We start from the raw sequence: 22,104 nt of genomic DNA on the forward strand, positions 1-22,104 counted from the left end.
TCTGAGTGGCCAGTGCCACCAGGTGACGTCAGAGACTCCTTGTGATAGGCTCCTTCAGGTGTTGCTAGCCTATCCTCTCTCCTAGGTAGCCAAACCCTCTTTTCTGGCTATTTAGGGTCTCTGTCTCTGGGGAAACTTTAGATAACGAATGCAAGAGCTCATCCGAGTTCCTCTGCATCTCTCTCTTCACCTTCTGCCAAGGAATCGACTGCTGACCGCGCTGGAAGCCTGCAAACCTGCAACATAGTAGCAAAGACGACTACTGCAACTCTGTAACGCTGATCCTGCCGCCTTCTCGACTGTTTTCCTGCTTGTGCATGCTGTGGGGGTAGTCTGCCTCCTCTCTGCACCAGAAGCTCCGAAGAAATCTCCCGTGGGTCGACGGAATCTTCCCCCTGCAACCGCAGGCACCAAAAAGCTGCATAACCGGTCCCTTGGGTCTCCTCTCAGCACGACGAGCGAGGTCCCTCGAATCCAGCAACTCTGTCCAAGTGACCCCCACAGTCCAGTGACTCTTCAGTCCAAGTTTGGTGGAGGTAAGTCCTTGCCTCACCTCGCTGGGCTGCATTGCTTGGAACCGCGACTTTTGCAGCTACTCCGGCCCCTGTGCACTTCCGGTAGAAATCCTTTGTGCACAGTCAAGCCTGGGTCCACGGCACTCTAACCTGCATTGCACGACTTTCTAAGTTGGTCTCCGGCGACATGGGACTCCTTTGTGCAACTTCGGCGAGCACCGTTTCACGCATCCTCGTAGTGCCTGTTTCTGGCACTTCTCTGGGTGCTACCTGCTTCAGAGAGGGCTCCTTGTCTCGCTTGACGTCCCCTCTCTCTGCTGGTCCAATTTACGACCTCCTGGTCCCTCCTGGGCCTCAGCAGCGTCCAAAAACGCTAACCGCACGATTTGCAGCTAGCAAGGCTTGTTGGCGTTCTTTCGGCGGAAAAACACTTCTGCACGACTCTCCACGGCGAGCGGGATCCGTCCACCAAAGGGGAAGTCTCTAGCCCTTTTCGTTCCTGCAGAAACCTCAGCTTCTTCTGTCCAGTAGAAGCTTCTTTGCACCCGCAGCTGGCATTTCCTGGGCATCTGCCCATCTCCGACTTGCTTGTGACTTTTGGACTTGGTCCCCTTGTTCCACAGGTACCCTAGATTGGAAATCCACAGTTGTTGCATTGCTGGTTTGTGTCTTTCCTGCATTATTCCTCTAACACGACATCTTTGTCCTTAGGGGAACTTTAGTGCACTTTGCACTCACTTTTCAGGGTCTTGGGGAGGGTTATTTTTCTAACTCTCACTATTTTCTAATAGTCCCAGCGACCCTCTACAAGGTCACATAGGTTTGGGGTCCATTCGTGGTTCGCATTCCACTTTTGGAGTATATGGTTTGTGTTGCCCCTATCCCTATGTTTCCCCATTGCATCCTATTGTAACTTTAAATTGTTTGCACTGTTTTCTAAGACTATACTGCATATTTTTGCTATTGTGTATATATATCTTGTGTATATTTCCGATCCTCTCACTGAGGGTACACTCTAAGATACTTTGGCATATTGTCATAAAATAAAGTACCTTTATTTTTAGTATAACTGTGTATTGTGTTTTCTTATGATATTGTGCATATGACACTAAGTGGTACTGTAGTAGCTTCACACGTCTCCTAGTTCAGCCTAAGCTGCTCTGCTAAGCTACCATTATCTATCAGCCTAAGCTGCTAGACACCCTATACACTAATAAGGGATAACTGGGCCTGGTGCAAGGTGAAAGTACCCCTTGGTACTCACTACAAGCCAGTCCAGCCTCCTACATTGGTTGTGCAGCGGTGGGATAAGTGCTTTGAGACTACTTACCACTCTTGTCATTTTACTTTTCATAAGAGAAAAATATACAAAACAAGGTCAGTGTATATACACATAGCCAAAAAGTTTTGCATTTCCTCTTTTCACTCTTTTCTAAGTGCTGAAAAGTAATTCTAACTTTCTCAAAAGTTCTAAAAAGTTTAAAAAGTTTTTTTTCTCTGTCTTTCTAAAAGCTCTGACAAACTTTTTATCTTTTACTATCACTTTAACTCTCTCTAAAAAATGTCTGGCACAGGCCAAAATGTTGATCTGTCCAAACTTGCATATGATCACCTTAGCTGGAAAGGAGCAAGGAATCTCTGCATAGAGAGAGGTTTGAGTGTAGGGAAGAATCCTTCCTTAGAACTGTTAATTAACATGCTTAGAGTACAGGATAAGGCCATAAGTGCCCCATCTGTAGAAAAAGTAGCTAATGGTTCTCAATCTGATCCAGGGACTCCCCCAGGAAAAGATTCAGGAAAGAAACTTCCTAGCCTGCCCATTACTAGACAGTCTAGCATAGTTGGTAATGATGATGAGCCACACCATATAAATAGTGTTGTCTCACATCATAGCAAAAGCATTTATTCTCACCATACTGGTAGTGATGTTTCTGTTAGCCAAGCTGTTAGGGTGGCTTCTGTAAGGGACAGGTCTCCTTCTGTCCATTCTCACCATACTTCTGTTTCAAGGCATGTCCCTCCCACCCACCCTGATGACAGATTGTTAGAAAGGGAGCTCAATAGATTGAGAGTGGAACAAACCAGACTGAAGCTCAAGAAGCAACAGCTGGATTTGGATAGACAGACTTTAGAAGTAGAGAAGGAGAGACAGAAACTGGGTTTAGAAACCCATGGTGGCAGCAGCAGTATTCCCCATAGTCATCCTGCAAAAGAGCATGATTCCAGGAATCTGCATAAGATAGTTCCCCCTTATAAGGAGGGGGATGACATTAACAAGTGGTTTGCTGCACTTGAGAGGGCCTGTGTTGTACAGGATGTCCCTCAAAGGCAGTGGGCTGCTATCCTATGGCTATCATTTAGTGGAAAAGGTAGGGATAGGCTCCTTACTGTGAAAGAAAATGATGCTAATAATTTCCAAGTTCTTAAGAATGCACTCCTGGATGGTTATGGCTTAACCACTGAACAGTACAGGATAAAGTTCAGAGAGACCAAAAAGGAGTCTTCACAAGACTGGGTTGATTTCATTGACCATTCAGTGAAGGCCTTGGAGGGGTGGTTACATGGCAGTAAAGTTACTGATTATGACAGCCTGTATAACTTGATCCTGAGAGAGCATATTCTTAATAATTGTGTGTCTGATTTGTTGCACCAGTACTTGGTGGACTCTGATCTGACCTCTCCCCAAGAATTGGGAAAGAAGGCAGACAAATGGGTCAGAACAAGAGTGAACAGAAAAGTTCATACAGGGGGTGACAAAGATGGCAACAAAAAGAAGGATGGTAAGTCTTCTGACAAGGGTGGGGACAAATCTAAAAATGAGTCTTCATCAGGCCCACAAAAACACTCTGGTGGGGGTGGTGGGCCCAAATCCTCTTTTAATCAGAACAAGGAAAAGAAACCATGGTGCTATTTATGTAAAATAAAAGGCCATTGGACAACAGATCCCAGTTGTCCAAAGAAAGGCACCAAGCCTCCTACCACTACAACCCCTACTGCTACACCTAGTGTCCCTACTAATAGCAGTGGTGGTGGGAGCAAACCTACTAATAGCCAATCCAAGGGAGTAGCTGGGCTCACTATTGGTAACTTAGTTGGGTTTGGCCTTGTTAGGGAGGCCACAGAGGCTGTGTTAGTCTCTGAGGGGGTTATTGATTTAGCCACCTTAGTTGCTTGTCCCCTTAATATGGATAAGTACAAGCAGCTACCCCTAATAAATGGTGTTGAGGTTCAGGCCTACAGGGACACTGGTGCCAGTGTGACTATGGTCATAGAGAAACTGGTCCACCCTGAACAACACCTACTTGGTCACCAGTACCAAGTAACCGATGCTCACAACAACACACTTAGCCACCCCATGGCTGTTGTTAATCTCAACTGGGGGAGGTTACTGGTCCAAAGAAAGTTGTGGTAGCTTCAGATTTACCTGTAGACTGTCTATTAGGGAATGATTCGGAGACATAAGCTTGGTCAGATGTGGAGTTGGAGGCCCATGCAGCAATGCTGGGCATCCCTGGGCATATTTGTGCTTTGACAAGGGCTCAGGCCAAAAAGCAAAAAGGACAGGGAAGCTTGGATCCTGGAACAATGGACCAAGTGCTCCCTAAAGCTAGGGCCGTAGAAGCAAACCACTTCCTACTATCCCTCCCTCTACAGTGGATTCAACTTCTGAGGAAGAAGAATTCCCTCCCTGTGCAGAACCTACACCAGAGGAGCTGGAAGCAGACACTGCTGAGCTTTTGGGTGAAGGGGGGCCTGCCAGAGAGGAGCTGAGTGTGGCACAGCAAACCTGTCCCACATTAGAGGGTCTCAGACAGCAAGCTGTCAAACAGGCTAATGGGGATGTCAGTGACTCTCACAGAGTTTACTGGGAGGACAACCTCTTGTACACTGAGCATAGGGATCCTAAACCTGGAGCTGCCAGGAGATTAGTGATTCCTCAGGAGTACAGAAAGTTCCTCCTAACCCTGGCACATGACATTCCCTTAGCTGGGCATCTAGGACAAATGAAAACTTGGGACAGGCTTGTTCCCCTGTTTCATTGGCCTAGAATGTCTGAGGACACAAAGGAATTTTGTAAGTCCTGTGAAACCTGTCAAGCCAGTGGCAAGACAGGTGGCACACCAAAGGCACCCCTTATTCCACTGCCTGTGGTTGGGGTTCCCTTTGAAAGGGTAGGGGTTGACATTGTTGGCCCCCTTGACCCTCCTACTGCTTCAGGCAATAGGTTTATCTTGGTGGTAGTGGACCATGCCACAAGATATCCTGAAGCTATTCCTTTAAGGACCACTACAGCACCTGCAGTGGCAAATGCCCTCCTGGGAATATTTTCCAGGGTGGGCTTCCCAAAGGAAGTAGTATCAGACAGGGGAAGCAATTTCATGTCTGCATACTTAAAGGCCATGTGGAAGGAGTGTGGTGTAACGTACAAGTTCACAACACCCTATCATCCACAAACAAATGGACTGGTGGAGAGATTTAATAAAACTCTCAAAGGCATGATTATGGGTCTCCCAGAAAAACTCCGCAGGAGATGGGATATCCTTCTACCATGCCTCCTTTTTGCCTACAGGGAGGTACCCCAGAAAGGAGTGGGCTTCAGCCCCTTTGAACTTCTTTTTGGACACCCTGTTAGGGGTCCACTCACACTTGTAAAGGAGGGTTGGGAACAACCTTTAAAAGCTCCTAAGCAGGATATTGTGGATTATGTACTTGGCCTCAGATCAAGGATGGCTGAGTACATGAAAAAGGCCAGTAAAAACCTTCAGGCCAGCCAAGAGCTCCAGAAGCAATGGCATGATCAGAAGGCTGTTTTGGTTCAGTACCAACCAGGGCAGAAAGTCTGGGTCTTGGAGCCTGTGGCCCCAAGAGCACTCCAAGATAAATGGAGTGGTCCCCACACAATTGTTGAAAAGAAGGGAGAAGTCACCTATTTAGTTGACTTAGGCACTGCCAGGAGTCCCCTTAGGGTGCTCCATGTCAACCGCCTGAAACCCTACTATGACAGGGCTGATGTCACCCTGCTCATGGCAACTGATGAGGGACAGGAAGAAGCCAGTGATCCTCTACCTGATCTCTTCTCTTCCACAGAACAAGATGCTCTTGTGGAAGGTGTAGTTTTGGCTGATTGTCTTACTGCTGAGCAGAAAGATAATTGCATAACTCTCCTAGATCCATTCTCTGAACTCTTCTCTACTGTGCCAGGTACCACTTCTTGGTGTGAGCACACTATAGATACTGGAGACAGTTTACCTGTCAAAAGTAAGATCTATAGGCAGCCTGACCATGTCAGGGACTGCATAAAGCAAGAGGTCCAGAAAATGTTAGAACTAGGAGTGGTTGAGCACTCTGACAGTCCATGGGCTTCTCCTGTGGTACTGGTACAAAAACCCCATTCCAAAGATGGAAAGAAGGAAATGCGGTTTTGTGTAGACTATAGAGGTCTCAACTTGGTAACCAAAACTGATGCTCACCCTATACCAAGGGCAGATGAGCTCATAGATACACTGGCATCTGCCAAGTATCTAAGCACTTTTGATTTGACTGCAGGGTATTGGCAGATCAAATTATCAGAAGATGCTAAACCTAAGACTGCATTTTCTACCATTGGAGGACATTACCAGTTTACTGTAATGCCTTTTGGTTTTAAAAATGCACCTGCCACTTTTCAGAGGTTGGTGAACACAGTCCTGCAAGGCCTGGAAGCTTTCAGTGCAGCATATTTGGACGATGTAGCTGTCTTTAGCTCCAGCTGGGATGATCACCTGGTCCACCTATGGAAAGTTTTGGAGGCCCTGCAAAAGGCAGGCCTCACTATCAAGGCTTCAAAGTGCCAGATAGGGCAGGGTAAGGTGGTTTATCTGGGACACCTTGTTGGTGGGGAACAGATTGCACCACTTCAGGGGAAAATCCAAACAATTATTGATTGGGTTCCCCCTACCACTCAGACTCAGGTGAGAGCCTTCCTAGGCCTCACTGGGTATTACAGGAGGTTCATTAAGAACTATGGCTCCATTGCAGCCCCTCTTAATGACCTCACATCCAAGAAAATGCCTAAAAAGGTATTATGGACAGCAAACTGTCAGAAAGCTTTTGAGGAGCTGAAGCAGGCCATGTGCTCTGCACCTGTCCTGAAAAGCCCTTGTTACTCTAAAAAAATCTATGTCCAGACTGATGCATCTGAATTAGGAGTAGGGGCAGTCCTATCACAACTTAATTCTGAGGGCCAGGATCAACCTGTTGCTTTTATTAGTAGGAGGTTGACCCCTAGAGAAAAGCGTTGGTCTGCCATTGAGAGGGAGGCCTTTGCTGTGGTCTGGGCTCTGAAGAAGTTGAGGCCATACCTGTTTGGCACTCACTTCATTGTTCAGACAGACCACAAACCTCTACTTTGGCTAAAACAAATGAAAGGTGAAAATCCTAAATTGTTGAGGTGGTCCATATCCCTACAGGGAATTGACTATACAGTGGAACATAGACCTGGGAGTAGCCACTCCAATGCAGATGGACTCTCCAGATATTTCCACTTAGACAATGAAGACTCATCAGGTCATGGCTAGTCTTATTGTCCTTCGTTTGGGGGGGGGTTGTGTAGGAAAGTAGCATCTTGCCTGGCATGTTACCCCCATTTTTCACTGTATATATGTTGTTTTAGTTGTATGTGTCACTGGGACCCTGGTAACCCAGGGCCCCAGTGCTCATAAGTGTGCCTGAATGTGTTACCTGTGTAGTGACTAACTGTCTCACTGAGGCTCTGCTAATCAGAACCTCAGTGGTTATGCTCTCTCATTTCTTTCCAAATTGTCACTAATAGGCTAGTGACCATTTTTACCAATTTACATTGGCTTACTGGAACACCCTTATAATTCCCTAGTATATGGTACTGAGGTACCCAGGGTATTGGGGTTCCAGGAGATCCCTATGGGCTGCAGCAATTCTTTTGCCACCCATAGGGAGCTCTAACAATTCTTACACAGGCCTGCCACTGCAGCCTGAGTGAAATAACGTCCACGTTATTTCACAGCCATTTTACACTGCACTTAAGTAACTTATAAGTCACCTATATGTCTAACCTTTACCTGGTAAAGGTTAGGTGCAAAGTTACTTAGTGTGAGGGCACCCTGGCACTAGCCAAGGTGCCCCCACATTGTTCAGAGCCAATTCCCTGAACTTTGTGAGTGCGGGGACACCATTACACGCGTGCACTACATATAGGTCACTACCTATATGTAGCTTCACAATGGTAACTCCGAATATGGCCATGTAACATGTCTAAGATCATGGAATTGCCCCCTCTATGCCATCCTGGCATTGTTGGTACAATTCCATGATCCCAGTGGTCTGTAGCACAGACCCTGGTACTGCCAAACTGCCCTTCCTGGGGTTTCACTGCAGCTGCTGCTGCTGCCAACCCCTCAGACAGGCATCTGCCCTCCTGGGGTCCAGCCAGGCCTGGCCCAGGATGGCAGAACAAAGAACTTCCTCTGAGAGAGGGTGTGACACCCTCTCCCTTTGGAAAATGGTGTGAAGGCAGGGGAGGAGTAGCCTCCCCCAGCCTCTGGAAATGCTTTGTTGGGCACAGATGTGCCCAATTCTGCATAAGCCAGTCTACACCGGTTCAGGGACCCCTTAGCCCTGCTCTGGCGCGAAACTGGACAAAGGAAAGGGGAGTGACCACTCCCCTGACCTGCACCTCCCCTGGGAGGTGTCCAGAGCTCCTCCAGTGTGCTCCAGACCTCTGCCATCTTGGAAACAGAGGTGCTGCTGGCACACTGGACTGCTCTGAGTGGCCAGTGCCACCAGGTGACGTCAGAGACTCCTTGTGATAGGCTCCTTCAGGTGTTGCTAGCCTATCCTCTCTCCTAGGTAGCCAAACCCTCTTTTCTGGCTATTTAGGGTCTCTGTCTCTGGGGAAACTTTAGATAACGAATGCAAGAGCTCATCCGAGTTCCTCTGCATCTCTCTCTTCACCTTCTGCCAAGGAATCGACTGCTGACCGCGCTGGAAGCCTGCAAACCTGCAACATAGTAGCAAAGACGACTACTGCAACTCTGTAACGCTGATCCTGCCGCCTTCTCGACTGTTTTCCTGCTTGTGCATGCTGTGGGGGTAGTCTGCCTCCTCTCTGCACCAGAAGCTCCGAAGAAATCTCCTGTGGGTCGACGGAATCTTCCCCCTGCAACCGCAGGCACCAAAAAGCTGCATTACCGGTCCCTTGGGTCTCCTCTCAGCACGACGAGCGAGGTCCCTCGAATCCAGCAACTCTGTCCTAGTGACCCCCACAGTCCAGTGACTCTTCAGTCCAAGTTTGGTGGAGGTAAGTCCTTGCCTCACCTCGCTGGGCTGCATTGCTGGGAACCGCGACTTTTGCAGCTACTCCGGCCCCTGTGCACTTCCGGCGGAAATCCTTTGTGCACAGCCAAGCCTGGGTCCACGGCACTCTAACCTGCATTGCACGACTTTCTAAGTTGGTCTCCGGCGACGTGGGACTCCTTTGTGCAACTTCGGCGAGCACTGTTTCACGCATCCTCGTAGTGCCTGTTTCTGGCACTTCTCCGGGAGCTACCTGCTTCAGAGAGGGCTCCTTGTCTCGCTCGACGTCCCCTCTCTCTGTTGGTCCAATTTGCGACCTCCTGGTCCCTCCTGGGCCTCAGCAGCGTCCAAAAACGCTAACCACACGATTTGCAGCTAGCAAGGCTTGTTGGCGTTCTTTCGGCGGGAAAACACTTCTGCACGACTCTCCACGGCAAGAGGGATCCGTGCACCAAAGGGGAAGTCTCTAGCCCTTTTCGTTCTTGCAGAAACCTCAGCTTCTTCTGTCCAGTAGAAGCTTCTTTGCACCCGCAGCTGGCATTTCCTGGGCATCTGCCCATCTCCGACTTGCTTGTGACTTTTGGACTTGGTCCCCTTGTTCCACAGGTACCCTAGATTGGAAATCCACAGTTGTTGCATTGCTGGTTTGTGTCTTTCCTGCATTATTCCTCTAACACGACTTCTTTGTCCTTAGGGGAACTTTAGTGCACTTTGCACTCACTTTTCAGGGTCTTGGGGAGGGTTATTTTTCTAACTCTCACTATTTTCTAATAGTCCCAGCGACCCTCTACAAGGTCACATAGGTTTGGGGTCCATTCGTGGTTCGCATTCCACTTTTGGAGTATATGGTTTGCGTTCCCCCTATCCCTATGTTTCCCCATTGCATCCTATTGTAACTATACATTGTTTGCACTGTTTTCTAAGACTATACTGCATATTTTTGCTATTGTGTATATATATCTTGTGTATATTTCCTATCCTCTCACTGAAGGTACACTCTAAGATACTTTGGCATATTGTCATAAAAATAAAGTACCTTTATTTTTAGTATAACTGTGTATTGTGTTTTCTTATGATATTGTGGATATGACACTAAGTGGTACTGTAGTAGCTTCACACGTCTCCTAGTTCAGCCTAAGCTGCTCTGCTAAGCTACCATTATCTATCAGCCTAAGCTGCTAGACACCCTATACACTAATAAGGGATAACTGGGCCTGGTGCAAGGTGCAAGTACCCCTTGGTACTCACTACAAGCCAGTCCAGCCTCCTACAGGGTAAATTACCTATACAATAGCCTAATGGCCAAGGGATGAGGGTTTTCAAACCCTACAAACTGAATGTTCTTTCTGTTTTTTCAAGGAAACGGTGATAGTAGTAATCAACTCTTGACATGGTAATTTAAAAATAATATGGGCTGAGCCGAAGGTCAGTCTCACTGGAAAAAGGCACCATCTTATGACTCAAGACTATTGAACAGGGTCATAATAGGACCTGCAGAGCAGGATGCCAGACTGAAGACTACAAAGTCATTATTTACCCTTATTTTTCCTTAACGGATCCACAGCTTTCCAGTTACATTCACAATATTAAAATATCACATTCCTCCATGATTGCTTTGGAAATTTATGTCAAAGGCATAAACATTCTGCTTCAAAGGAAACTTACAATGCAATTTTAACAGTCAGTGAGTAGTAGGCTGGTCATATGTCAGCGAAATTAGCAGAACAGTACCTCCAGTTCATGAACCTGATATTACAATGAAAATACATAAGAGACAGAAGCAACAGCAGTGGGGGCACTTGCTCTGGCACACTGGTTAAGTTGATTTGGCTCTTGAAGCTAATGAATTTAAAAGGGCACAAATGCAACATAACACTGGGACATTTGAGTTCTAGTTTTACTTTACCCGGCCCCTCAGCAGCTCATATGCAGTTATTCCCAAAGACCACCAGTCGACTGCAAAGGAATAGCAGATCTGTCCTCTAGGGTAAAACATCTCTGGGGCTGAAATATAAACAGGCAATAAAAGCATAAACATTGGTCCAAGCCAGAATCCTCGTATATTGTTCCCCAAATTATATTACATGATTTTCTTATTCCCCAGCTCTACTTTGAACTCCGCCAGTAATCCCGTTCGAACAGATCATTTTCCCCCAACAATCCCACTTGGATTGATGGCAAATAACATAAACTGTGATCTACGCATTCCAAAAAAATCCATATAATCAGGTTTCATATACTGTGTATACAAAAGATCCCAAAACAAGTGATTTTGTAATTATTTCAGACAAAACTTGAGAAATAACTCAGCAGTGAAACGGTCCTAACAACGGGACAGTCACTTTTATATCCAAATGTGACCTCCGTTGCTAAGGCTTGTATGACCATGGGGCAGCCCAAGGGCTGTACACAGTTTAGCTACTTAAGAGTTGTTTGGTGGGGTCCATAAAAGCAGTCTGAATCTACAGTATCAGCATTTCCGGTAATACTACTGTAAGAACACAAGTTATGGCTAAATTAAAAAATATAGCAATTTGATCAAGAGACATTTTCTTTTCATATTTCATTAATTGGTAACAAACAATGGGGGTCTTGTACAATATCAGAGGTTGAGACATTTTTCTGCATGCCTGTTTTGCGTGGCTGAGAAAATTGTTAATACTAGCAGTGCCCAGAATTAAAATTATTGAGGAATAATTGTACGAAGTTGAGAACTGTGAAACTGTGTGAAGAAGCAAAATTTGTCACCGAACGTAACCTACCAAATATCTCCTACTAGCATAAATATTTTTGATGGAGGATTTTTGGCAAATTCTTTTTTTGCACGATGCTTCTCCTACAAAACATATTTTTTGCAAGTTTTCTAACCCAAAAATCATTTTTAAGTATTTCTCCTCTGCTTTAAAAAAATCTTTGACATCTTTGTGAAGATACTAAAAGGGACACAGGTTGCTAAAAACTTCATGTAGTTGGCAAAAGCCTGGTCTGAAAACTTTGAGTCTCCCCTAATTAATGCAGGGTCTGCAACTAGAAGTGGAGTAGTAAGATATTGAAAGCCTGGTTAAGGAAGGACAGCGTGCAACATGTGATATCCGCTGCTTTGATTACTACCTATGAATTTCTATGCCCTCTTCTGGCTATTTTAGTAGGAGCTTTGAGTCAGAGCTTCCAAGCTGAGACTCAGGGACGGTGCAAGGACACTGAAGCTTTGGGTGAAGGGAAAGTTTTATTCCACCCCTCTAGTAATGGATCAGATTTGGCATTTGAAGACCCAATATGGCAAATGCCTTCTGGTAGCGAGCTTGGTGGCTGCCTAGACTTGCCTTAATGTAGTACATCCTGTTGGTGAGACCAATGGGAAAAGTTCAGACATTAGTTGCTTAAGTATGATGAAACAAATTTTCCTTCACATATTCACAGCACTCTGAACTGTGGTGATGCACCCCTACATTTTCAAGAGACACTTAAACCATAAATGAGATCACATTATGTCACACTTGGAGGGACCCATTTCCTCTCCCTTTCAGCTAGGTTAGTAAGAAAGAAAGAGAAATTGAGTGGACAATGTTGATCCATCCACGTGCAAAGGTACAAGACTAAGATTTTCCCACTTCATCCATCACTGGTCTATTCCTGCACCCTCTCCTTTTACATTCTTTCTCCCTCGTGTTTTCTTGTGAGTTTCTCTCTTACCTTTTTTCTGATTTGTTTTTGCATTCTATATTTTAGCTTCTGTTTTCTTCACTTTTGGCTTCGGAGCACTGAAAATTGAATTGATGTCAAACAGAATGAAACTGGTGGGTAATGTAACTTGACAGATAACCACAGGGACAGCATGTTTACTGTGTTCCTTCTCCAATTTAGCGTCTGTACATTAGACATTGTTTCTGTGTGTGCCTTTTATGAATGAACTGCATACATGTTGCTGTAGTTTAGGGCCAGATGTAGCAAAGGGTTTTACCCATTCTGTGTCTATGGGAAAATGTGTTCGTACATATGGCCATAAGAGCCTAGTACGTACTCTTGACTGGACCGTAACATCCTCACATTTCCACGTTGAGCTTCATTCCTCACACAGCTTTAAAAATGAATTGTTCTCCATTCTGTTTTTTTTCTAGGTGCATTCCTACCCTCCTTCAAAGCTATCATTCTCCTATTCAATTCTGAATTATGTCTGTAACCAGTAATTTGTAGTGGGCACTCTCACCACTTCGTACACCTACTGACTGATAAATGCCAAATTTTAAAAAAGGGTGAGTGTGCACCATTGTGTTAACATGAAACATTGTAATCACAAATACATACAAAGTTGTAGATGGCTAACAATGGATAACAGTGCAATTATGAAACATGTTAATGTGAAGGTATGCCATAGTGTCACAGGGCACAAATGCGAACCATGGCAACAAGGGGGAACTGTAGTAATGTTCGACAAAGAATATTAACACACAAATGACATGGCAGCAGAAATAGCTTGGGCGAGTAAGAAAAGAAACTAGGAGATGTGAAAAGGGCACCAGTTTGAAATATTCTGATGATATGAAAACCTCTGGAAGCAAGCGTGAAATGATATGGTAAGGCACGTAAGTATGGTATTGTGCACTACACAATTTATTAAACGATGCAAACATGTTCCATTACACGCCCACATTTCCTACTATTGCCACCCAAATAACTGCATACCATACCCATGTAGGGTTTCGTTCCGGCCACTGATGTGATCCTCATATCCTTATTGACTACGGTGGCGATGTTGAAGTCTGTGATGTGCACGTGGCCTGTGGGTAAAAACCAGAAAGAAGCTGACCGAATTAAATCACTAAAATCATTGCAGTTTCAGAACAAAAGAGCGATTGCACCAGAACCCAGTTTATGAAAAGCAAGTGCCGTCAGCCATTCCATTTTACAGATTCGATAATCTAAGCAGTGCGGACCATGCAGAAGTCAATGGTGTCTCTGGTTTTACTTCGAGCACACAGCAATGAAAAGTTGCAAACGGAGTTTTATGACAACCAATTGCACAAACAATGCCCATCATTCATGCCAAGCTTAACGATTATCCACTAATATAAAATTAAGGTACACAAACACACTGGATTGCAGATTCGGCAATGACTCAACAAACCAATGGAAATACTGCACTGATGAAAGGACCCCAACCAGATTATGCGCTTATACAGCAGCACCTGGAATGTCTGTATGGGTTGCTCTCATATTTGTTCAACCGGAGTTGGTATGTCTAAAAAGCAGAACAGGCATTCACTGTATATATTCAGTGCTCATTTTATCTTGGTGCATGCAACGGGTCAGATTTTGTCCCACAGGAAGGCTGAACTTTGATGCACTATTTGTCAATTACTTTCTCTTTCCTAAACAATCCAAGAATCGACCTTGCTGGTACTGCAAGAAATAGCTCAGTATCCAATAACGATATTACTCTCCGTGAACTGGTCCAGCTTGGCTTAAAAGCTATGACTGGATGCTGAAAAATATCTCTACCAAAGAAAGCCCATTGCAAAGCATGCTCACTGCTGTATCTATTTGTTTTTATACTGCTTTAAAACTAGTAGATTGTTTATCTAAAATCAACTCCAAGACCGTTAATTCAACTTTTAATTGACCCAGTCTGGGTGAATTCAGACCTTCTGGATATACTCAATTAGCTCTGATCACTGTCTGAGACGGGATGCTTATCCCCCGTTTCTTGCAGGCCCAGGAGCGATATAGCAATATCAGTGTTCCCCACTAACTAAGACACTGGGTGCTCAGTTTGAGGTTGGCATTAGGCTTCCCAAACCTCCTTTCGGTACCTTAGTTAAGCAATTAAAGGCCCAGCTCAAACCATGTGATTAGAAAGTTGTACTGAGATGCGGGACAACACAATTGAAGATATCACAATACTTTTAGACTACCAAACTAGATTCTGCCCAGGAAGAGGCACTGAATCTGCCCTCATCGCCATCTGGGATGATTTTAAAAACATAATAGACCGCAATGGAGTCGCTGGACTACTTCTCCTGGACCTCTCAGCTGCCTTTGACACAGTTGACCAAGGCACTCTCATACAAAGACTCTACAAAGCCGGCATGGATGGGACTGCTCTCATCTGTATCACATCCTATCTTCAAAACAGAACAAATGTCACCCATACCACCCCTTTCTCGTCCAAACCCTACTTCACAAAAGCAGGGGTACCTCAAGGCTCAATCATCTCACTCATGCTTTTCAACATCTACCTGATGCCATTACCGGCACTGATCAATGAATTTCAACTCACTAGCTACTACTATGCAGGGGACACACTGGAATGCCCCAAAGACATTGGAAAGTCACAAATCTTCAGTTGCCTCAGAGCCGTTGATCCTTGGATGACATAGATACATCTCAAACTGAATTGTTCCAAAACGGAAATACTCATATGTAGCAACTAGAAAAGTTATGACCCACTCTGTGCCTGGCCTGACGATCTCGGACCACCTCATAAAGTATCTAAGAAAGTTAGAACCTTGGAATTACCATGGACTCCAAGTTAACAATGAATGGTCAAGTGGACAAATTAGCAAGCTCAAGCTTTATCGCCATGGAAACTCTTCCTGACCTCGGATCTCCACACAAGGTACAGGCCACTATATTTCTTGTACTATCTAAACTCGATTACGCCAATGGCCTCTTCCATGGATCATCTCTATCAACTATGAAAAAAACTACAATGTATTCAGGCTGACAGACTACTCCTACATTCAAGTCACAAGCCCACATCTCCCCTGCCTTGAGGGCCCTACATTGGTTATCGATTGCCATAAAATCCACTTTCAAGTTGCTTTGTATCACCCACAAAGGAATATACAGACTCTTCTCCCTCCTCTTTCTCTACTTTAGTCATACCAAACCTCATATTACTACTATGACCTCCCAATTAACACTTCTGGGTTCTTTCCACCTCTATCCCTCCTTTACTCTGTTAAATCCAGCAAACAGACTCACATGTCCTCCGCTCATATTAACTCATACCTCCCTACACTAATATTGTACTCGTATTTCCCTATACTATTCCATCACTATTCCTTTTGATTTCCAGATTAGCATGCTACACCCTGAAAAGAACTTGAGCTCCGTGTTAGGGATAGTAAGCAATATATAAGTATAACTACAATTTGAATTATATCAGTTGGTACTGAGATTTGGAGTGTACACCCAGAGTTATTATTTTTATTAAAAAAAGAACAGCCCTTCAATTACCCCTTCAAATATACAAATCCCACTTCAAATTTATTATGTAATGGGATTTGTATAGCTCAGATAGCCGGGAAGAAACAATGGGAGGCATTTAAATACAAAAAGTAACAATAGTAATTAAATTATGAAAAGTCAAATTACACAGAAAACATACTGTTCCCGACAAGGAGCTGATCATGAATGCTGCTTTGTTCAAAAGCACAGAGAGCATGGACAATGGTCCATCCACCAACGAAGAACAGCAACTTAATAATAAGGCACAGTACAGTTGGTGCAACATGAAAAGTAAGAAAATACGATCCTGCAGCACTAAATGGAAATGTCCGCAAGTTCATCATTCTAAGATATTGAACTAGGAATGCATGTTATGCCCTATGTCACTGTGGTGCAAACCTTGGGTTAGAAAACAGATTGAACTTTAAAACAGAATAAATAAATTAAACTTTCCTCACACTCATAAGCATATCAAACTCTTACTAAAACAAAAAGACAATTTCTTCTGGTTACAGAAGAGTCAATATGTCCGCTCTGCCTGTTTTAGTGCACAATCAGGTCACACACTAACACAATTATGAAGGTGTTTTTGGCACTCACTCAGAATGTATGTTCCCCACAGTCTTTCTTTAAAAATAGTTTTTGGCTATCATATATGCCTGATATAACCACAATCTTTCCCCGATGGCAAGATTCAGTGAGGACAGGAAGCAAATCAACAAAGCCAACAGGTGCCATAGTCTATGTCAAACCAAAATCAAACATCGGCAAAGCAATAGGTCTTGCCTTTGGGACCTACTGGCTCTGAGAATGATTTGCATTAATACTGTACAGCATCCAGATGCTTTGCAGCTTGGCTAAGGGGGCTGCCTCATTTTGCAAGCGAGTGCATGAGTCACCACATATGTGCTGGTCTACAAAATGATGTGGGAGTGTTATTGGTGGGGGGGAATGAACAAAGAGAAAAGTGGCGGTGGAAGCAACATGGTGAGTAGGGGAAGAGGCACACAGGAAAATGAGCATCAAGAGGGAGAGGGAGAAAAGCACATGGTTGACAAAGAGCAATACAAGCATGGTGGGGGAGAGAAGCACATGCAGGAGCCAGGTGAATATGCGGGCACTTTCTTGGACTTCTTAAACAAAAAGACAAAATGAAACCCTAAAAGTGAAGGACACAAGTAAAGAGGCTATACTCCAAAGAAGGAATTGACACAAGGGGGCAAGGCAAGGCAAGCCATTGAATAAGAAGCAAGCAAGTGACAATAATGCCAGCAAAAGGTAAACAATGGGTGGACTTTATAGGATTTGCTAAACTGACAATAGGTTGTCTGCAAGCAGACGGTTGTGCTCTCTGGTAGGCCCTATCTAATTAGGTCAATTCTGTCAAAAAACGTTAAACAACATTTTATTGACTACTAAAGTTTTTAAAATGTAAAAAAAACAGGTAACCATCAGCGAAGTAACTACCCTAGCAAATGATTTATGGCTAGGTCTTAGGAGTGTTTGGAACTGTGATGCTTTCCATGAGTGTCCTGTAATTTTGACAAATTCTGCAATGACTATCAGTAGTTCGCAAAGTTTTGTGCGTGTGGATTTTCACAAAACAAATCAGAAATTACACATCTCTTTTAATTAGGTTTAGAAAAAGAATGATCAGTGATTCAGTTTGTGAGGAAAATGCATATCTGCTTCTGTCATATAATGTCAACATGGTGATATACAATAGTGCACCAAAAATATTGTGGCACTGCATAGTTAGTTAACATAAATGCATTGTAACCAATGTAAACCACAAAAATATTGTTTACAAATTATTGTGGTTCTATCTATTAATATTATATAGATATTTGTTTTAAAAGTATTTACATTTTTTTATTTATTAAATAAAATAACTTATAAATACATGTATTTCAGTATGCTGAGAGTGGTGACATATATTCTATGTGTGTGTGTGTTTGTGTGAGTGTGTGTGCGTGTGTGTGTGTGTGTGTGTGTGTGTGGAAAAAAAGGAAGCTAGAAACTCTGGGTAGCTCCCAAGTTTGGGCAGAAAGCAGTTCCTTTATATGGAACACCCTACAACACCAACAACATGCTGTCTTCTCACCTCAGATGTCTGTTTTTCTAGCAGTTTTTACCATCTCGCAGGTGTTGTAGGGTGCTTCATGTAGATGAGCTGCTGTATGCCTAAACTTAGGAACAACCCAGAGTTCCTTGTTTCCGTTTATTTTATGTGGCACTCTAAGTCAGAAACTGTACTGACTTGAGAGACAGTCAAACTACATTATATAAAATTATAATACTGAAAGGTTACACAATAAAATAAAAGTATTATATAACAATAAAAATATACTGTAAAATAAAATAACAATAACAAAAATATATATTTTTAAAAATACTCAGCAACAAAAATAAAAATAAAAAAATAACTAACATTCAAAAGCACTAAAATAAAAACAAATCTACAACAATTAATAAAACAGATATACCTTAAACAAAAAAGGAAAACATATTTTAACGTCTATATCAAATGTAATAAATGTACAAATACTGCAAAAATAGAACCAAAGACATAAATAAAACAACATTAACATTGCAGGGTCAGCCAAAAAAGCAAAAAGAAAGTTGTTAAATTGGGAAGAATAACATGTACCACTCCCTATTCAGCCCAAAAAAAGAGTACGGAAAGGGCTCCACTTTAGAAGCATAAAACTTCTAGTCCCACTCCAACCTATGCTAAAGAAGGATAAGTGTTGTGCATGGGTGGAGTCAGATTTGTTATTCTCACACCAGCCTAAATAACAGTAAGGAAAGTGTTTTGGTTTAAAAGAGCCCGATTTAATATTCTAATTAAACAACACTGATGAAAGTATTGGATTATGGAGGCATCAAATTTAATATTTTCACATCAACCAACTAACAACAGCAATTGAAATGGAATTTGGAAGGGGTAGATTTACTATTCCCACTCCAAAAGAAGGAAATTATGTGAAAGTATTGTAATTTGGGGAGTGGGAGAGGGACAGATTTAGTTTTACTGCTCCAACCTAAAGTACAGTAGGGAAAGCGCTGGAATTTGAAGGAGTCAGATCAATATTCCCGCTACAACCTAAGCAACAGTGCTGAAAGTATCAGACTTTGTAGGGGCTAAATTAACTGTTTCCATTCCAAGCTAAACATCATCAGGGAAACTATTGGATTTTGGTGGGGTCAGATCTAGTATACCCACTCTAACCTAAGCAACAGAAGGGAAAGAGTCAGACCTTGGGGGTGCCAGCTTTAATATAATCACAACATGAAAGTTTATATTACAAATAATGTCATATACAAGTCACAAAATTGTATTATTTAAAAGAAAATCAAAGTCCTATAAACATCCAAAACTGTAAGCATTCACTTAAAAATATTTGAAACGCTTAATTTTTTTAAATTACCTATGTAAACATATTTAGAAATTAAACACAATAGAAAAAATATAGTAAAGGCACTACTTCCCTGGGGGGCGTGGCCTGACCGCCGGGCAAGATGGCCGTCACTATGTGAGGCTCTGCCCGGCCCGGGGCCGTTTATCCGTTTACTGCCACGGTTGACGGTGCGGGCGGGTGCCAGCCGGGCGTGCTTTATTAGGAGGCGCCCCTGGGCCGTTTTTGGTGGTTCGGGAATGGCGTGAAGATCAGAGCAGCAGCTGCGAGGAGACGCGGGCGGGTCCACTCTCGGCAGCGCCCGCGTGTGCGGATCGGAACGAGGAGCGAGCGGGCGGAGGTGGAGCCTGCGCCGGCTGCTGAAGGATAAGGCCGGGTGTGGTGCTGAGAGAAGCACGGAGCGGGCCCGCGGCCGCTCTCGGAGGTGTGTGACCGCGAGCGGAGTGGCGCCTGGGGGCCACTCGGCGACGTGGTCGTGTCGCGGCCCTACGGAGCGCTCGGACTTGGTGCCGCTGTAGTGGAGGAGCCATTGACGGTCCTCGTGGCTCTCTTGCGGCCCGGAGGCTTTAAACGGGTGGGGAAGTGATCCGATCGCGGTCAGGCCGGAGAGGTGAGCTCTCGCGTGGGGCCTTTGGAGCCCGCGGCTGCTTACGCTTTGGATACTGTGAAGAGTTGCTCGAAGGCCTGGGCGGGCCCCCTGGGCCGATAAGTCGAGGACATAAAGCATGACCAGATGGAGGGCGGTGAAAGCAGAGATTGTAGCGGCCCGCGGAGAGTAAACGGGAGGCGAGGATCCATCCGGGCAGCGTAGGCCGATCGGGCCTGTGAGGGCAGGCTGGTGTTTGGGGGTCCCGCTAGTTGATGACCCCTGTAGCTGCTGCGGGGGCCCATGGTGAGTGTTGCGCTAACTGGAGGAGTTTTTTGGTGCCTGGGCTTCCCTTAGATTAGCTCTACATACCTGAGTCTGGTCGAAGGTGTTGACGCAGTGTGGAACGATGGGTAAGGCTGATCAGCGCCAGGCCAAACTTACCTTTGAAGGAGGGAAAAAAAAGAGCGCTGTTGCTGGCTCCCAGCCCTGTGAGGAGCCGAGCGGAGAGGACAGTTCTGAGGCATCGGTGAAGTCCATGTTCTTGGACCTTAAGGCCAGCCTGGCTGACATTGACGCTAAGTTGGATCATGTAACCGAACAGCTTGATCACGACTCCAGATTTGAGGCTTTGGAGACATGCACATCTGAGATAGAGGATGCACGCCAGGGTGACAGAGATCAGATCGCTCGTGTGGATCGAATACTTGAGGTCATACGTAACAAGAACGAGGACTTGGAATCAAGATCTCGCCGCAATAACATACGAATTGTGGGGCTGCCGGAGACGACCGACATGGGTCGAATGGAAGACTTTATAGAGCAGATGTTATCTGATTTGTTTGCTGGCGAGCTCTCTCGGTTGCTGGTGGTAGAGAGGGCTCACAGATCCTTGGGACCCCGTCCTTCTCCCGGGACTCCCCCACTCCCAATTATTGCACGTTTACTAAACTACCGTGATCGCAACACTGTACTCCGCCTGGCACGGGAGAGACGCCCGTTACTCTATAAGAACTCCGAAATAAATTTTTTCCCAGACTATACTCTTGGCGTGCAGTCCCAGAGGCGAGCCTTTCTGCCGGTTAAGCGTCTGTTGTCCCAAGCGGGAGTAAACTTTGCTTTGCTATACCCTGCTAAGTTAAGAGTGCGCCATGAGGGTAAGATGATCTACTTCACAGACCTGAAACAGGGACCAAATTCGCCCGGCAGCTACCTAAGAGGCGGGAGTCCGTAGAACGCCGAGGACGTGGCGACGACGATGCTGCCCTAAGTGACAATGACTAATATGCTCTGGTCGACTGGATACTCATTGCTGGAACTGCTTGAGCACGCTGGCTGCTCCTTGCCTGGTTCCCGTCAGTTCAGTGACTTGTAGTTGGCCCACGGGCCCCTCTCTTCCGGTGTTAGCTGAGCGGAGAGGTAACTGGCTGGTCATAGCCCCTGGGATGAGTCCTGTCAATCTCTGTTCTTGTTCTTGGGGAGGGTTTTGGGGCCAAGATGGGTGGGATACTGGTTGGGTCCATTTGGGGGACCTGTGTGGGTGGGGGGTGGGTGATCTCTTGCATGTTTGTGGGGTACTGTTTTCCTTTCTCTGTATGGATGTTTTATTTGCTCCTTTGTTAAATACAAGGCAGGTGGTGGCTGGTCTTCGTATGCACTTCTGGCTGATTGTCGATGGGGCCGAGGGGTGAGGCAGTGTCTGTGATCAAATGTTTGACTTGGAACGTGCGAGGGCTCAACGATGGTAGGAAAGCTCGACTTGTGGCTGCTTATGTTAAGAGACATGCAATTGATGTGTGTATGCTGCAGGAGACGCACTTGGTGAAGTCCACAATATGCAGACTAAAATCTGGATGGGTGGGTGAGATACATTGCGCCACATACTCGAGTTACTCCCGTGGAGTTGCTGTCCTAATTCGTAAGGGTCTGCAGTGGCGCACGAAAGAGGTTCTGGTGGACCCAAATGGCAGATACGTACTGATGAGTGGTGTGCTCCTGGACAAAGCGTGCCGCCTGGTTGCTGTGTACGTGCCGAATGTTGATG

At 44.9% G+C, this 22,104-nt stretch overlaps 1 protein-coding gene across 1 annotated transcript in view; it reads right to left on the reverse strand.

Moving 5' to 3' along the window:
* STK32A (serine/threonine kinase 32A) overlaps positions 1 to 22,104 on the reverse strand; it is a 651,463-nt gene that overhangs the window by 64,402 nt on the left and 564,957 nt on the right. The window contains exons 7-8 of the mRNA XM_069244672.1: positions 13,514 to 13,603; positions 10,732 to 10,829 (exon numbers count right to left, since the gene is read on the reverse strand). Of these exons, the coding sequence (XP_069100773.1) occupies positions 10,732 to 10,829; positions 13,514 to 13,603 (188 nt within the window). The remainder of the gene's footprint in view (positions 1 to 10,731; positions 10,830 to 13,513; positions 13,604 to 22,104) is intronic.

Source organism: Pleurodeles waltl, chromosome 7 (genome assembly GCF_031143425.1).
Source record: "Pleurodeles waltl isolate 20211129_DDA chromosome 7, aPleWal1.hap1.20221129, whole genome shotgun sequence".
In the NCBI taxonomy this organism is placed as follows: Eukaryota; Metazoa; Chordata; class Amphibia; order Caudata; family Salamandridae; genus Pleurodeles; species Pleurodeles waltl.